General features: G+C 29.1%; 1 protein-coding gene across 5 annotated transcripts in view; it reads right to left on the bottom strand.

Annotated features, from left to right (window-relative positions):
• The window catches only part of LOC145694679 (uncharacterized), a 368,626-nt gene that overhangs the window by 11,743 nt on the left and 338,703 nt on the right, over positions 1-18,180 (bottom strand). For 2 of the 5 annotated variants that reach the window (XM_081771177.1, XM_081771176.1), the window contains 4 exons: positions 15,614-15,682; positions 12,901-12,960; positions 3,580-3,655; positions 950-1,076 (listed from right to left, as the gene is read on the bottom strand). In XM_081771177.1, coding sequence (XP_081627303.1) covers positions 950-1,076; positions 3,580-3,655; positions 12,901-12,960; positions 15,614-15,682 — 332 coding nt within the window. Of the gene's footprint in view, positions 1-949; positions 1,077-3,579; positions 3,656-5,941; positions 5,972-12,900; positions 12,961-15,613; positions 15,683-18,180 lie in introns of all 5 variants that reach the window. The other 3 variants (XM_081771178.1, XM_081771180.1, XM_081771179.1) reach the window with 3 other exon arrangements.

Raw genomic sequence — 18,180 nt, 5'->3', positions numbered from 1 at the left:
TATGTAGGTTTGAAATACTGAACTATTGGGAGCCATGTAGAATCGAAACAGTATTCTAACTGATTAGTTCTTTACGGTTTTAACGAAGAACTGGCTGCAAATTTCAGAGTTAACTCAGACTATAATTTAAGTTTAGATACAAGATGACTAATCTTTTCCATATATTTAGACAAGTAATTATAAACTTTATTCATACAGGAAAAAGTTATTACATAAAATTAATTAATTTCAACTTGTGCACATTTACCTAGGTACATTCAAAAGCAGAAAGAGTTAATATTGGAACGCACACAGTGTTCGATGTTTCGGTATTACCTTTTTTTTTTTTTTTTTTTTTTTTTTTTTTTTTTTTTTAAGACAATAGATTGTATTAAAGTTTCACACAGAAAGATCTAAAAGTGTTCCTTAAAAAAAGTGTCTTACTAAAATTTTGTGAGTGTATTTTGTACGACTATTTATTTATTTTCCATAATGACGGTCACTGTAAGTAGTGCGTTGTGTAAAACCAGAAAAAAAAGTTCATTATTTTCAGAATAAAGAAAGAAAAAATGTTCCTACCTCCATAGAAAGTTGAAGAATGTATTAAAAAAATATAGTCCTGAAACTCAAATGAAGTATTTAAATAGTTCTTTCTTTCTATGCATATCGGAAGATAAAATAAAAGTTTGGAAACATAGGACAAGATTTTCAATTCAGTAAACAGACTCATGCTACAAGACAAATGCAAGAATGAGTTTTTGCTTCAGATTTCATAACCAGTAAAAATAATAACAATAAAAAAAAAAAAAAAAAACGAAACACACAGTGTGCAACCCACATGCTTTGTGAGAAAGTATTCTATATATAATATTATGATTCACACGCTTGCTAGTGCAACATTAGTTCCTGAAGGCTAAAGTACAGTGTGTGGACAGACTTCATGCAAAGATACGGAAAAATAATAATATACCTTATAATCCTTGGTCCTGTTTTGACACCAATAGAGTAGCCCATCCTTCACAGTTGAAGCACTGCGGCTGAGTCCCGGATCGGTGAATTTAAAAAGGGGACCTGTACCCCCTGGGGTCTTAGGGGAGCTGGAGATAATGTGTTTGTGTTAGTTGGGATCAAGGTGGATAGCCTATTATTTTTTGTTTTGCTTTGTTTTCAAATAATTGAATTCGAGATCAAACCTCCCTGTATTCCCCATTTATCGAGATTTGATCTCAAATCAATTGAAAATAAAATTTTGGCCCAGACAAGATATCTCATAAGCTTTTATTTAAAGTATTGCAAAATTTCAAATAATTCATAAGAAAACTTTTAAAAATTAAAATTACATAAATTTTTACGGGAAAAAATTACATCTTGTATGGACACTATTAAAAAAAAAAGCATCTAGGATTTCTTTTCTGACGCGAAAGAAGTACAAGAACTGGAATTAGTCCAAGCTTCCAAAGATTGGAAAAAAATCTAATATATTTGTCAAATATTATAATTAACTACGTATATAGAAAAAAAAAGGTTTTCTCCCTGCAGTGCGGAGTTTTTTTTATAGTTATAATATAAGAAATAAAATTTTTTAAAAGCCGCAGTAGGTAAATTTAGTATATGATGGTTAAACGAAAGAAATGAATAGAGAACTAAAAGATGAAGAATCAACTATGGAAAGAGAGCACTAGCTTTATAAGCTTGAAGTTAAGGAAGCGTTTGATAAACTACTAACTTAGAATTTAGACTGTATCCTGAAGTGACGAGTATAAATTAATAATTTTGCTTATGTATGTGTTGTGTGAGTGTATTTGTGTGTGTGCAATGACTTCGTGAAAAAAAATATAATATGGGAATGTTCATATGAATATGATTGTACCGTTTGTAATTTAAAATTCGGAAAAAGTAACGAATATTTTACAAATCATCCAATCATAATGCTGCGAGCAAACTTCTACATGGATAGGTTACAGATTGATTTTATATACGTGTCTTGTAACTATTGTCAGTAAAAATAAAGAAAATACTTAATTTGCGTAGCAATTGTAACTCCTGGTAAATGTTCTTAAGTTCAATACAACTATTGTCATTAAAAATAAAGAAAATAGTTCTTTTGCTTGGTAATTGTGACTCCTGGTCAATATTCTTGAAGTTCAATACAACTATTGTCATTAAAAATAAAGAAAATACTTCTTTTTCTTGGCAATTGTGACTCCTGGTAAATATTCTTGAAGTTCAGTACCAAGAATATACTTTTCAAGATGTTGAAATCGTTTCCGAAACTTCTAAATCTTTATATGACAACGGAGATAAAATATAAACTACATTGTAGTCTCATTTTGAATAAAGAACTTGCAAAAACAAACACAAAAACTTTTACAATGTCTTGTTTTAGAAAATAAATAAAAACATTACGAATATTGGAAATACGATCGCGAGATGGGTGCCGCCATATACAAAATACATTAATTACTGTTTATAAGTTCATAACGTATTCTATAGTTCTCATAATATTGTAACCGAGCTGTTTCTTTAAACTTCCCAACTAAGTTATCAAATTACAAAAATAATTACCTTCGCAAACATAGGATTACCTTCGCAACATAACTTCGGTAATTACTTCGGTAATTACTAGGATTAACTTCGGTAATTACCTTCGAAAACGTAGGATTATGACAAGGTAATAAATATAAATTTTAGGTATAAAATTGTTTAGATTTTCAGTTTTTCAGATCATATTCAATATTTATTTTTTCAAAAATGGTTAACTTTACAATGTTGTAAAGATTTTTTTCCTGTTCTAATTCTTTCTAATTCATGAAGAATCCAGTTTTAGTACAAGTAACTTCTAATGCCAAGAAGGTATAGAAAATTTAAATTTATTTTTTCTTCCTTCATTTAAATGATATTCTGTTTCAGAATTGGTATAAATAAGTGTTACATTATGTCCTCTCCGTATACGAAATTGGAAATTGAGGCTTTAGATACCCAAATTAACAATACGCAACTTCTATATCATTATCAATATTGTAAAGCTATGTTACTATTTATGGACACTAATGCGTAAACTATTTTTAAAACTGAAAACAAAATTCACAATTACAAGCGATTGAAAGAATGATTTGTCAAATATTCTGTTTATGTTCCTAACGTACGAGAAAATGACAAATGATTTCGGTTGAAGTGTATATCTTTAACAATTTCAGAATTGAAAGTATATATATAACAATTCTAAAAATCGCATTTTCCGAAAACATACATGTTGTATTATAAAAATAAAAACTGATTTTAGGAAATAAAAAATCTATCATATACCAAAAAAATAGCCTTATGCTAACAGTCACAAGATTTATGAAAGACTACAACCATTTTATGAAAAATACCACAACCTCTATTGGAAATAAGTCATATATTTGAAAAAAAAAATATGTAAAATAGTTTTGAGATTTGTTTGACACGGAAAAGATAGATAAGCGTATTGAAAAGACATAAAAGTACGACATATTACCAAAAAATTGAAAAAAAAAATAGACAAATTTTTGTTCAGAATATTTTAATAATAATAATAATTCTTGTCCAACGTTGAAACTTTATTTTTAGTATACTTACTTCGGTGCTGAACTGGACGCTTGCTTGTCCAACTGCTTAAACTTGGCAAAAGGGGACATCGCCTTGCTGGGGGTCACTGCCGTGGTGGGGAACAGAATTGTTAAACATTCACACAAACACACAAAAAGAAACACTCCAGACATCAAATTAAGACAAAAAATAAATAAAGGAAACTAAACACAAAAACTAAAATACTTTCACTGTTTATCAACTTTTGGAAGTATAACCTTACATTTTATCGTAAAGATTGTATTCCACTTTTAATTTACACTTTGCCCACTTTTAGTTATCTGTCCTAATAAATTTTATTATAAAATTTTTTCACCTATTTCTATACCTAGATTTCTTAAGAGTCCTAATCACTGTGAAATTAAAGTACCGCTAATTTTACAGTAATTATGTGATATCTTCAAATAGATAAAAGGTTACCGAAAAGTGAAACAAGAGCTCGCTAGACAATATTTTCCATGTGATACCGTTATCATGACACACTTATCTGCTTTCGATTTTCAGCCATTTAGAAAATCGGCATTTATTTTCGCGTTTTTAAATGGCTACAAACGGAAAGCTACTAGGTAACTCGTGATAACGGTACCTCATGCAAAATAATATTGTCTAGAGAGCTCTTGCTCTATATTTCGATTATCTTTTATCTGTTTGAAGATATTACATAATTACTGTAAAATTAGCCGTATTTTAATTTCGCCGTAATGGGACCTCCTAAAAGGCCATTATGCTTTGGAAGCTCTTGTAAAAGCTGAATTAGTTTCTTTTTAAGTTGTTAATACAATATTTTTAAAAAATACAACGATTTTGTTGATTTATATTTTACTTCCATGTAAGAATTCTAACATACACACACATTGGTATTTTTCGATAATATATTTTAATACTATGAATATAACCAAAATCAGGAGCGTTGAACAATGAATCTTTTTTACCAAAGTACAAAATTTTCCCTATGAATAATATTTAAAAGCACTAAGACAAATTTTAATACAAAGGCTACACAAATTAGTTGCTGGAACTACTGTTGCTATATATGTTAATCACTGAATTTAAGAACATAATTTCTGCATTATTAATCCAATTCTTTATTTAATTGTAGTGACACTACACAAAATAGTTCCTAGAAGTTTGCACGAAATATATTATAATTTCTGGTAAATTATAAGAATGTTTCTAGCTAAATATGCCTTAATATGTTAGGAAAATGTGCTGTTTATTCATTAATAATTATGCAAGCAAATTATGATTATACATGTAGATCTAATTAAAGAAACATCTAAGTGTTTATTTGTTCATTGATCTATGTCAAACATGGTCAGAAGCAAAAATTTTCAGCAAATTTGATCTCATTTCTTAAAAAAATCAAAATTATATCTTGTTCATAAATAAATAGCAAAGTTTGGAAAACAATAATTCGTTGGTTTGTTTTTAACTAATTTGATGTTCACATATACGAACCAGGGAAGATATAACGAAAATAAGAAAAGGGACAGACAGAGATAAATTCTCAATTACATTTGTAATTTATAAATCTACAGTATTGTAAATGCTTAGGTAAGATATTCAACTTCATACTTCCCAAAGCTGATAAAAAGCAAAATCGCAATATTCTACATTATCACAACGATAGGGTAACTTTTTACATGTGTACTTCATTTAACACTTAGATGCCATACAAACTACCGGTTGATTGTGCAAAGCGTTCAGAAAGATTATAATCGGCTTTTAAAATTTGTTTTTTTAAATAAGGGACCTTGAATATTTCAACAAATTCGAGACTTTTGAAATCCTGCGTGTGTCACTTTCAATATTGAAGTAATAGAAAAGTCGAAAAATCTTGAAAATTTAACCGAAAATGCTTAAGATTTTTGTATCATACCTCGTAATATACTTATAGTAAATGGTACTGAAGATACCATAATTTTGCAGGCGATTGGCACGTTTGAATTCATGTTTTATCTTGATCTCTACAATAGACGAAAGTAATCCATTCTAGCAGTAACTAATTCATTTCATGTCCATCACTCGTTTAAGACACAGGTAGTTTTATTGATGTGTAATTTCTAAAGTACCGTCATACAATCAAAACTGATTATATATACTTTCATTGAACACTTTGCATTACCTTTATTTAATACGCGCTGAAAAATAATAAATTTACATGAAAGGAAATGAAAAAATAAATGAAAGTCTACAGATATAAAAACATGCCAGTTTGCCATAACATGCCATCATTTTAGCATGCTCATATTTTTTTTATTTTTTCTTCTAGAACTAGAAACACATCATAATTATATTTTGTTTCATTACAAGAACTCCAAAAAAAGTACGGCAAAGTTTTGAGGGAGCTTACAGAAATAGGAGTTGACGAGATCTATCACTTCTGGATAACGTTCACAGGCATCAAACAGGGAAGAGGTATTTTTAAAAAAAAAGTAGAAAAAAGAGAGAAAGTCTCTGTTACATTTCCATCTTATACAAATACAAGCAAAGAAAAGATAAAGACATTATGCAAAGATAATCAAGACGAATGGAAATATTTTACTAGGCTTTGATACTCTGTTATCAATTTTTCTCTTTGCTTTTAACGATTCTGCATGCTTTCCATTGTTTACTCATCAAAACTGCCTTAAGAAGCTTTTCTATAAACTAGAAAATAACTTTTATAGGCTTTCGTATATTTCTTTCAATTGTTAATTAATACCAGTACCCCCATTTATGTATCAGACATTTTTGAGAAACACTTCATAACAAGAATTTTAGGAAAACCAAAAAAATGGATCAAAAGATTCGATCTTGGTCAATAATTAGTTTTTTGGATCAGGGACCACAAAATTTTTGAACGGCCCCTTAAATCAAATTTTCGTATTTTCTACGGAATAGGCACATCATACTGAATTAAGTGATAGTTTGAGTTCGGCTACACTATATGTAGTTCTCCAGATATAAGGCGTACAAGAAAATTTTTGATTGAAATAAATTGGAACTTTTGATCCCAAAATACAGGAGTGCCATATCCCTTTATTTTTTAGTTTTAGAAAAAAATGTTTCCTTCATCGATCACCATGTTCTATTAAAAAAAAAAAAAAAAAAAAAAGATGACAAACTTTAAAGTAAATCTCTTCTGTAAAGGCCACGTGTTTAATTATTGTTATTAACATTTTGGTAATGTAACAATGATCGTGTAGGTCTTCTTACTAAACACTTGAAATTAACCCGTCTATGCTATGAATGTTAATTATGTTATGAATGCTATGGTATGAATGGTACTTTATACCCAAATACTTCACAGGATATATATTTCAAAATTCTGAAACTATAGGCTTAATTATTTTAAATCTTACTGTTATCTAAAAAAGATTACTTATTCAAACATATCTGGACTCTCAATAAAAATGGTTTGAATCAACGAAATTTCGGGTAAATACCCGATAAGAAAACGTAAACAGGCGTCTCGTATAGCGTCGGTAAACTGTCTAACCTTTCTTACTCTACTAAGGTCCTTTTGAAACGGAATAGTTTTGCCTGGGTCTCTATGACGCGGAGTAGTTTTGACCTGGACCTTTATGACGTTGAGTAGTTTTGACATGGGCCTTTATGACGCGGGGCAGTTTTGATCTCGGTTTTCCTGCCCTCGCCCGTTCGACCGAGGGTTTTTGACACAACACCGAAGTTATTTCTATCACAGTATTTGAGTCAAAGCCTAGTAAACATTGCAAATGAAGAACACTTTCGCCAAGATCGTTCTCATGCGAGGATTGGTACTAAATTTACTACCACTATGCTTTTGCAATACTGAAAGAGAACATTCTTAATGCAGGAATATATTGTATATATTCTGAATTCAACAGGAACCTGATTGTTTTTAATGACTTAAAGCTTGAAATAATGTATGCACATTTTCGTTCCTAAGACTTAAGTTGCTTAAGCAGTAAAAATTAAATTCAATACTTAGAGATCTATTGTTAAATTCAATACTTAGAGATTAATTATTCTCGAAAATATTATGGAAATTATAATTCTGAAACACCTATTTCCAAAATTTACATAAATACATAATAATATCAGGGTATCTACAGGTAAGTGTCTAAATTTGCTCGAAATGCCAATAATAATATGTTTTTGACAAGAATTTTAGGAAAAAATGGATCAAAAGATTGCGATGTTGGCCAAGAATTTTAGGAATGATTTTAAAAAATGCATCAAAAGAGTGCGATCTTGGGCAATAATTCATTTTTGGATCAGGGGCCACAAAATTTTTGAAGGCCCCTAAATCGAAAATCGAGTTTTCGTATTTTCTACGGAATAAGCACATCATACTGAGTTAAGTGATAGTTTGGGTTTGGCTACACTATATGTAGTTCTCCAGATATAAGTATAATTTTTTGATTTAAATATATTGGATCTTTTGATCCAAAAGTCAAGACGATGTCTTGAGGGAATTTTCAGAAATAAATGAAAAATGTCTTGAGGGAATTAAATGAAAAATGTCAGTAATTTGTTTGCACTGTTAATGAAAATAACATCAATGTTGCAACTTATATACAATCTTTCAAATAAAATTAGCTATGAATATTTTTGACTTGAAAGTTACTAGCTATATAACATTGCATACATTGACAATGACTTCCATTTATTTCGATAATCACAGCATATCATATTAGGAATGCTTTGAATTATCGTTGATCTCGAAAGTTTAACATTTGAAATTTGGTTCCAAACTAATTCTAAACGAAATTTGATAAGAAATTAAGATGATCAGTGGCGGTTCTTGCGGGAAGTTACATCGTTAAAAGATTAAATTTTATCTTTACAAACTAAGAGAAGAAAAAATGAAATGAAATCTTTAAGTTTTACATCCCACGATTATGCCGCGTAGGCTAAAAGAGACAGTGATGATGAGAAATGGTGGAATGAAGGAGGTGGGAGGAATTAGGAGAATCCCGAGAAAACCCACGCACACTGTGTTTGTCTACCACAAAGCTCACTTGAAGCGAGCTGGGATCGAACTAAGAACCCCATGCAGCAGAGGTGAACGCTCTACCACTGAGCCAAAACGGCTACAAACTAAGAGAAGAAAACGTACGTAATATGCCAATTCTTATATACAGGCATTAGTTACATTCTTGATTAAATCTCCAAACCTTGATGAAGTTTAGTTACGAGGAAACAGTTTCGATTTTTGACTTCAGGATTATTAATGATACACAGCATATAAAGAAGAAGTTGCAGATAGTTGTCAATTGTAGTTCAAACTACTTGAACAAAAGAATTGTTTAAACCATGGTTATTTTTAATATTATACTTTTTAAAAAGATGAAAACAGAACTTGGAACAAAATATGCATACATTTGCCCTTCAATAAACCTCTGAGAGAACAGTTGCAAACACCAAATTGTAGGGATAAAATATTTAACACAACTACACACTATCGCCCATGCTTTGTTCCTATAGTCATACTACATACCCTCCAGTTTTCCTAGTTAGCGTGCTATGCATGGAATAATTGTCACTTATTAAAGATTAAGTATTTCTTCGCTAAATAAATAACCTGAAAGTCTTCTATAACTTTTTTTTAAATATTCAATTACATTCTAAAAAAATCTAACAGAGTTGATACTTCTTCTGGTATTTTACTAAGCTATTTTCTTAACCTTACGAACTAAATATAGTATAACATACTTGAAACTTTTATTAATTTATTTAAAAAAAAAAACATTATTATTACGCGAGAATTTTCCTTTTACCTAAATTATCTTTATTATGAAATACCATTTTTATTATGTCAACAGGGCCATTAACAATTTCTTTACTATGACATATTATAACTCTTCTGATATTGTTAGTGTTACATACTGCTACAATTTGCAATTGCAACTATATCAATCATTGTTTGAAATAGAAGTTCAATTAATAATTAGTCGATAGAATAGATATAAAACAAGAAAGTACGAAATTAAACGAAAGAAATCGAAATATGAATCTGCAGTAACAGAGTCACAAATTCATCCATTACTTTTTATTCATTTATTTCCGGTTTGGTTTCATTAATTTTATTTTATTATTATTTATTTATTTATTTTGTAAAATATGATATAGGCTTATGTATTTTCTGAATTGAAAACCAAACTTAATTTTTCATGTGTGGAAACAATCAATACAGATATTTTAAATAAAAGACAGATTAGCAAATTAATTCATAAAAAGTGAAATTTACAATTAGATTATTTTCTTTTTTGAATATTGCGATGTGCTTTTGTTTTTAATATCATTATATATTTTTTTCTTTTATATTTAACTTGTATTGATTGTAATTTAAGTTAACATATATATTAATTGATTGGTTGATGCAGACAAGTCGAATTTCAACTATTCAGAATTTTGTGTCTTTTGATAACTATTAAGAAGATTTGTGACCCTTAAGAAACAAACATAAAGAAAACAACAAAATTTTAGTCCAAATACTCTCAAGAAGATGAAAAGCTATCATCAAAGATGACGGAAGAAACATGTTTTAGTTACACGATTAATACAAATATTAAAAAAAATATATCATCAAATAATAATAAGTTTTAATTTATTCAACAATGTATAGTATACCGTACATTTTCATTATTAGAAATTAAATTATATTCAAGTATACATATATATTTGTTTCCTAATATTCATATAATATACCGTATTGGTCTGAATATATAGTATTTGTATCTTGTTGTTTTCTTTGACTTTCACAAGCATAGTCATGAGAGAGTGATAAAGATGGTACAATCCTGCATGATATGAAAACCATTTTTTTTTTTTCAAGTGTAGAGGATAAAGCTGAGATTACAATAAGAGTGTGGTTATTGCGAAACTATTTTAAAACTAAAAATTATCGTATTATATTCAGACCAATACGGTATATACTATCTTCAAAATCAACAAGAAAATCTTTCTATAGTCTGCTAGCTAAATGTACTTCTTACTTTACCTATAATGTATGTATTGATGCATGAACTCAATTTGGGAAGTAAGATAAGCTTAAGATTTAAAAGAAGCTCATTTTCTAACCTTCTATTTCAAATTATCATATCTAGATTACCTTATTATATTTAGATTATTATCATATATCTATATATATATATATACAGAGTACATACATACATTCCTCTAAGTATAATCACTCTCATATTGTAATATACTAATATACTTTTGTAATATTTTATCATAAATTATAATTTTGAAAAATACAATTTAAAGTGAAATTAGTGTAGACAGTATTACGATATGTACCAGAAATTAAGTCCACTAGTCGCGAAGACAGAAAACTACACTACATCGATTCCGATATTGCTAGATATAGCTTTGCGAGTAATTCTTCAATATTCATTAAAATAACACCACACACCTGTAGATATTAAGATTATCAAAAGCGTTATATTGAAATCAACAGCATACTATGGGAAATGGACGGGAGTATTTAATATAATTTGCTGGTTTCAACGAAGAACATAAGATGGTAACCAAGTTCTAACGATGGAAACCCATAAAAGGCCATATTGCTCTCTGAGGAAAAGTATTCTTTACTTTTAGCACAGAGTTAAATTAATTTCAAGAGCCCAAGATGCCGGAATGCGCACTAATCTAATTTCTACAATTACTTTTATTGTTTCACTTTGCAAGCATTGAAGATATATGCAAGGGCCTCTCTGTTTCATATATAAACTCAATTTAGTAATCATTGCACTTTTCATGGAATGTTTATATTAAATACTGTTAATGTGCAATGAAAAATATGATGGAATAAAAATAATATTATAATATTTGAGTAAAATTATTACTTTTAATTCTGGGTAACGCCAATGAGAAACATTTCAATGTTCAAAAAAAGCTACTAATTCTATCCGTTTGTATAACACTTTTCTCTTTCATTCGACTTCGCTCATTGTTGAATGGTTTTCAACATCACAAGAGACATTTATAATAGGCGTATATTAACGCATGTGGAGCAACGATGAATCTAGATCTCTTATGTTTATATCAGAACTGATATTATTTAACGCTTACTGTCAATCGGGCGTAATTTCATTTGGCTTTGGTATAGAGCTTCGAGAACCATCGGACTTAATTTGCAGCACTCAGCCTCATGGTAAACTATCATTATTTCACGCTCGTGCAACAAAAACCATTGGGTCAATGTTGGCAAATGTGCTAACGATGGGTTCCTAACGATCTGTCAACGATAATATGTGAAATACCCTATGTTGGGCCTCCAAACAACTTTCTAACATTTGGCCTTTGTATATAAATTATGTAGAGATTACAGGCTGGCCCAAAAGCACAATTTCCCAACCAACAATGTTGAAGAACCTACTACGTAGACAAGGGATTAACTTTGTGATCCAAGGATTATTCAATCGTTCGAAGACTTCCCTACGTTTCCTCAGCATGTTCTGCAACTAGAAGTATTACTAGATAAACTAACTTTCTGCAATTTTTTGTTGTCATATTCAATAATGGTCTTGCAAAATTTTGCATCTAATAAAATCTTACTCTTTTTTATATATCAATACATAATGAATTTGTAGCTTAAGTAAAAAAGTATAAGCTTTTATCATATTATAAGTTGGTAGAAAAGTGTTGTACACAAAACACGATATCAACCCGTAAACTTATTAAACATTATCTATGTTTAAACATATTTCAACGAAGGAGGATGCAAACAATTGGAAAATAAATTGATGTAACCAAGTAGACTGAAGAAAGAATGTGAAATACTCATCATTAAGAGGTATTGAAATGCATAGCTTCTATTAATGCACATTAATATTGCAACATTATTTTAATAGTAATATAAACTATTAAATATTTGAATGCAAGTTCTGTAAATCTGACTCTAATCCAGATAATAAACTAAATTTCTTGGAACTACTGCTGCCGAAGTACTATCGCTCACAAGATATAGCGTTCAATTGAGTTGATTAATTCTCGCTGTTTAGACTAATCTGTCAGAAGACAATGGTATGAAAATCATTTATTACTACAGTACTACACTGAACTATTATTACTAAAGTACGCCTATACCTATGTAAGTAAAGCATCCCTATGTATAATATATCTATAGTAAAGTATATCTATGTATTACTAAAGTACTACACTACCAACTAGAACTATGCGTAGTGTAAACTTATATCACGGAAATTTTAACGTTTAGAATGTATGATTTTTTACTGTACCAACTGACTGATTTATTCTTTTTCGCATTTTGTATTTAGTACAAATTTACCGCGATTCAACACTCAAATCTCTAATGTTAGACATATTATCTGTTACCTTTTGATACTTGTGTCTTCGCAGTAGTAGAAGAAGAGAAAGTGGATGTTTTTGAATGAACTGCAAAAAAGAAAAGGAAGAAAATTAAGTGTATTCATAATGAAAGAAGTGAGATGCCGGAATATGTTTATTTTTTCTTTCACCAAAAATTCACCTTCAAGAAAGTTATTTCTTTTAACACAGACGTGGAAATTCAAACTAAAGGAGGCACTAGAATTATGCTTAAAATGTGTATAATATATCGACGCACCCATTGAAAAACACTCAAAAAATTTTCGAGAAGTTCTACACTTGATTCTTTAAACATATAACAATGCAAAATAGAACTTTATCCAAAAATAACAAACTTGCTAACTAAATACTCATATACTGTTATTTTCTAAATATCTAACAATGTATAAATCCTATGTAAGCAGTATCCTGTACAATCACTCATTTACATTGCTCGGTTACATATTATACATAAACACTTTTGCGAAAATGTTGAGTGCAAATATTATTAATTATTTTTTGCCATAACTTTTTTTTTGCCAATAAACAAGTAAGAAAAACACCTGCTACCGAATAATCAACATTTTGTTCCCTGCATGCTGAGTATACAGCTATAGCTACTCCTATTTCTGGAAACTAAAACAAAAATAAGTTATTACATATTACTAGTTTCTCGAATAAATCATTGTCTCATTAATCTAGTTACTTTTGATTAATTATGTATGGAGGCACTTATATAACTGGAAAATATGTTTAACAATTGGTTATGTTAAATTGCTTCACACATAATTCAGCCATAGGTGCCCACAGAATTTTATTGCAAACGATTTACTGTTATTTATTTACTATGTTCACAGAATTTTATTTCAGCAGGACTCAAAAATTCCTACAAGTTATCTACGATTTACTATGTTCACAGCATTCTATTTTAACAGGGCTCAAAAATTCCTAAAAGTTATCTACGACTTACTGTTATTTATTTACTATGTTCACAGAATTTTATTTCAGCAGGGCTCAAAAATTCCTACAAGTTATCTACGATTTACTATTATTTATTTGCTATGTTTACAGCATTTTATTTTAACAGGGCTCAAAATTCCTAAAAGTTATCTACGACTTACTGTTATTTACTTATTATGCTCACAGAATTTTATTTCAACAGGACTCAAAAATTCCTACAAGTTATCTACGATATACTGCTATTTATTTACTCTCTTTGGCTTACCGCATACTATGGAGTATTTAAAGCAATGTGAAGGCTATTCATGAATAAGATGAGAATAAAAGGGAAGAAACATAATGAAATTTCAAGAAAAAAGAACTTAAATGAAAATATTTAATACACAATGAAATTACATTCTCAATTCGAGTGTAAAAACTTATGTTCAAGACACGTGTTCTTACATATTAATAAAGCAAAAGTTTAAGTTCTACAATATTATTAGATTTAGTGAAAAAAAAGAAAATTTGTACAAAGATAAGAGGGACTAACAGTTAAATCTCATTGAGAACAAAAAACTATGGTTGGGTGTAGATCCTTCTGTGTAATTTCTTCCTCGAGAAAATAGAGAAAAAAAGATATGGTAGCAGCTTGGAGGAAAACAATGGTAAGCGCCATTTCTGGCAACATTGAATTATCAAGTGGAATGGGTTGGGATCGGACCACAGAACAGTGTGTAGGTAGTAAAATTTCGGAAACGTACCTGTAGATGGCGGGGTAGTTGCATTGCATGAAAGTGTTGAACTTCCTTTTCCAGTTCAACTCGAAATTTAGAAAAAAATGTGACTTATCATTGTTTCCCCCGAGCCGCTTACATATTTCTTTCTTTTGCAAACCTAACAATTATGTTATACGATAACCATACCACTTGCTGAGATGAAACGGATATTAAGTATACCGTCATCAACTTTCTCTAGCAAAGACGACAGTACTTAGGATGGTTACTCAGATATAGACAAAAATCATGATTTACCTTTAAACTTTGATTTTCATTTAACTACGATATTGTTCAAAGATAATACCTACATCAATCGATAAATCAGATCGAGCTAAACAAAATGACATACTTGAGGGTACATTCTCATGCGTAGGTTTTCGAGAAAATACAAATTTTTATGGCGCTAAAATGTATGTCGTTTGTTGCCAGAAAAAAAATCACACTGTTAGATAACAGTTGATTTGATTTTGAGTTTAGCGTCCCTTTCAGCAGCAAAGATATATGGGAGAGAACCTACTGATTAACGTGGAATCCGAACTTCATCATCTTCCGCCGGGAATCGAACCCAGGTCTCCCACGCGAAAGGCGCGTACGCTAACCGCTTAGCCACGCAGATGCTCTGTCAGATAACAGATTACATCTATTGTTTTTGTCGTCTTGTAGCAATCATACACATACTACTTATAAGAAGAAGAAAAATAAGAATTCAAACATCTTGCAGAATTAGCACTACAGAATATTTTGTTTCTTCCTGAATACAAACTTCAATTATCTTGACTTTACAATATGCATTAATTATTTTATTCTTACAGTTTATTTGATTCAGTTTTTACCAAGTGAATTGACAGTCACAGAAGGTATTAAAACGGCTATCTTTGATCAAAGATTCATAGATGACTTTTTTTTTATTTTATTGATAAAACGCATAATCCCTTTGTATTTTAGAAATTAGAGTATACCAGAAATCTCAGTCTCCTCTGCAAGATCACGTGATTTTAGCTTACCTTCTGTTCGCGTTACAGATCTTGAGGATGTTTCACTACTTGCAGACACTGAAGTTGATTCAGATTGTCCTGAAAACAACAATTCAATATATTAGCTTGTAACACAATATATGATATTTCATTTTGATCATAATATACATAAATGCAACAAACATAACAATCCTTTATTTTAAAGTGAAATATCAATAAAAAAAAAAGGTTACATCTGGGGGAAAAAATCTTTATTATCGAAGGAAATGAAATTGCTTTTGAGAACTACTGTATTCTGTAAAAGTAAATTCTTTTATATTTAATATCTAGTAATTCTCTTCACATAGCGTACACATTTTGTTAACACAACACTTAAGTCTCTTTGCAATACAGAATCTTACAAAATGATCCCTGATATATATATATATATATAATAATTTCCAAATGTATTTGACAAAAAAAGTATACTATATCATTTTTAGTTACTTTTGTGAACTATTAATTACTGAGAACCTAAGAAGATATTAAAATGTTTATGAACACAAAATTTTGTTCGTAACAATCTGAATGATAACATTTTAAAAATTTTCTTCCCGTTGTTTTATTTATTTACAATCAAAAGTATGTATTTATGTGTATGTGCTTCTGTGTATATGTTTAAGCAGTACTGTCTAGTAAATTTAGTACATACAAGTTTATTAGAATAACTACTCCAAAGCTCTTATAATAAATTATTTTCATTGTGAAAAATAGTTTTCTCTGTTTTTTATTGGAATTTTTTCACATAGCAAATAAAATAGAAGACGATGATGTAATTAATATCAAACAATATACTTTAACTTTAAAAAAGAATAAATTAAGAATAATTCCAAGCTTTTATTTTTATCATATATTTTGAATGTTTGAAATGATTTTAAAATTGTAGCAACAACGAATCATCTGTATAATAGTTTTCCATGAACCATCTTTGAAAATTGTATATAAATTTTACTATCATGTCAGAAATTTATTTGTGACGGTTTAATAACTATTAAACACAAAGTTTATTTTTAAATATAATCACTTTTCTTATTCACATAATTAAGACCAAATTTAACAATCAAATTTAGTGGATATTATAAGCAATGTGGTAAAGAAAAATTTTTAATTTATTTCATTAAAAGAAAAATACAAAATTATTTTATTTGCAAAGATCATTGAAAACTGGGATCTGTAAGCAATTATGGAAATACATTGGTTACAAGGAAAACTCTTGACAAAGGACTCTACAAAGAATCACAATAACACCTACTGAATTATAATCTTAGCTGTAAGTGTAATTTGTTATTGTATGTTTAGTGCTAAGTAATTGTAGAGTCACTCAGTTTATTAGATGTATGTCGTATGATGCATGTTGTTTTGAAGTATTATTTCATTACGAAAGAGTCATCACACATTTCAAATTCAAGGTAAGTTTATTAAATGTCTGTAAAAACACGCTCTAATATATGTTGTAAGTAATATTTTATCGAAAGCAGTTTTTTTCTTAATAAATGTTGATATAAGCTTATTTTATAAAGAAACAAAAAGTTAAAATTTTACTAAAAATCATTTGGAAAGTGTTGTTTTGTGTTCGGGATTTAGAAACTATGACTAAAATGCATAATGTTTCATCTTTTTTTTTTTTTTTTTTTCGTGCCGCAGTGTATATTCCACGTTGAATCTCTAGTTTCTGTTTCTAATCTTAAAATAACGATATTTCTTTATGTAAAATTTACTTTTTAAGTTGTTAACTGATGATTTTCAAATGTTTCTCTTTAGCGGGCTTTATACTCTTTCACTTATTTTTAAAATGTAAAAAGGCAATGAAAAATTCCATTTTATTCATCAATTTGCAGTATATTTTAGTTCACTGTTATGCGAGATATAATATTGTATGGATATCATTTTCTGATTCGACTTTCAGTGGAATCTTGAATTTCGTGACATTTTAGAGTTATTCTATTAAACGCAGAGAATATTAATTTTCATAATATTCTTATTCTCATTATCTTCCTTAACATTTTTTTATTATGCCATTACTTTGTGCTTACTTTAACACTGTTTATAAAATGTGATAAAAGTAAGTTTTTTTTAAAAAAAATCACGTAAATGCATTACACTACTTATGTGGCTTCAAAATATTAAAGAAAAAAAATGTTATCATATCATGCAATGATTTCGTCACACAGAATTGTAATAAAAAATTTACATATAACATGCTGCGTTTGTAATAACCACACCACAAACAGAATTAGTACTAAACAATCAAGATCATTTCAATCAAAACTACTGTACTCATAACCACACACGCATGAAATTGTCTACAGGTATAATTAGTACTTTCATTGGTAAAAAAAAAAAAAAAAAACGAAAACTTACTGTACCTGTTTTATATGTAATGTAATACTAGTCAATTATCTACTTTAAAATAATGAAAATGTATATAAATAATGTCCATAAACAACTTAGGAACAAAAACATTTATATCCTCAATAGGAAATAATGTTTGGATTGTTCTGTGTATTCTTGTACTTTCAGATCCCAGTAAAGTTTAATTATAAAAAAATTCATCGTTA

The sequence above is a fragment of the Thermobia domestica genome, chromosome 9 (genome assembly GCF_964235325.1).
Source record: "Thermobia domestica chromosome 9, izTheDome1.hap1.1, whole genome shotgun sequence".
In the NCBI taxonomy this organism is placed as follows: Eukaryota; Metazoa; Arthropoda; class Insecta; order Zygentoma; family Lepismatidae; genus Thermobia; species Thermobia domestica.
The sequence above is the reverse complement of the archived record's forward strand: the minus strand, read 5'-3'. Positions and strand labels throughout refer to the sequence as shown.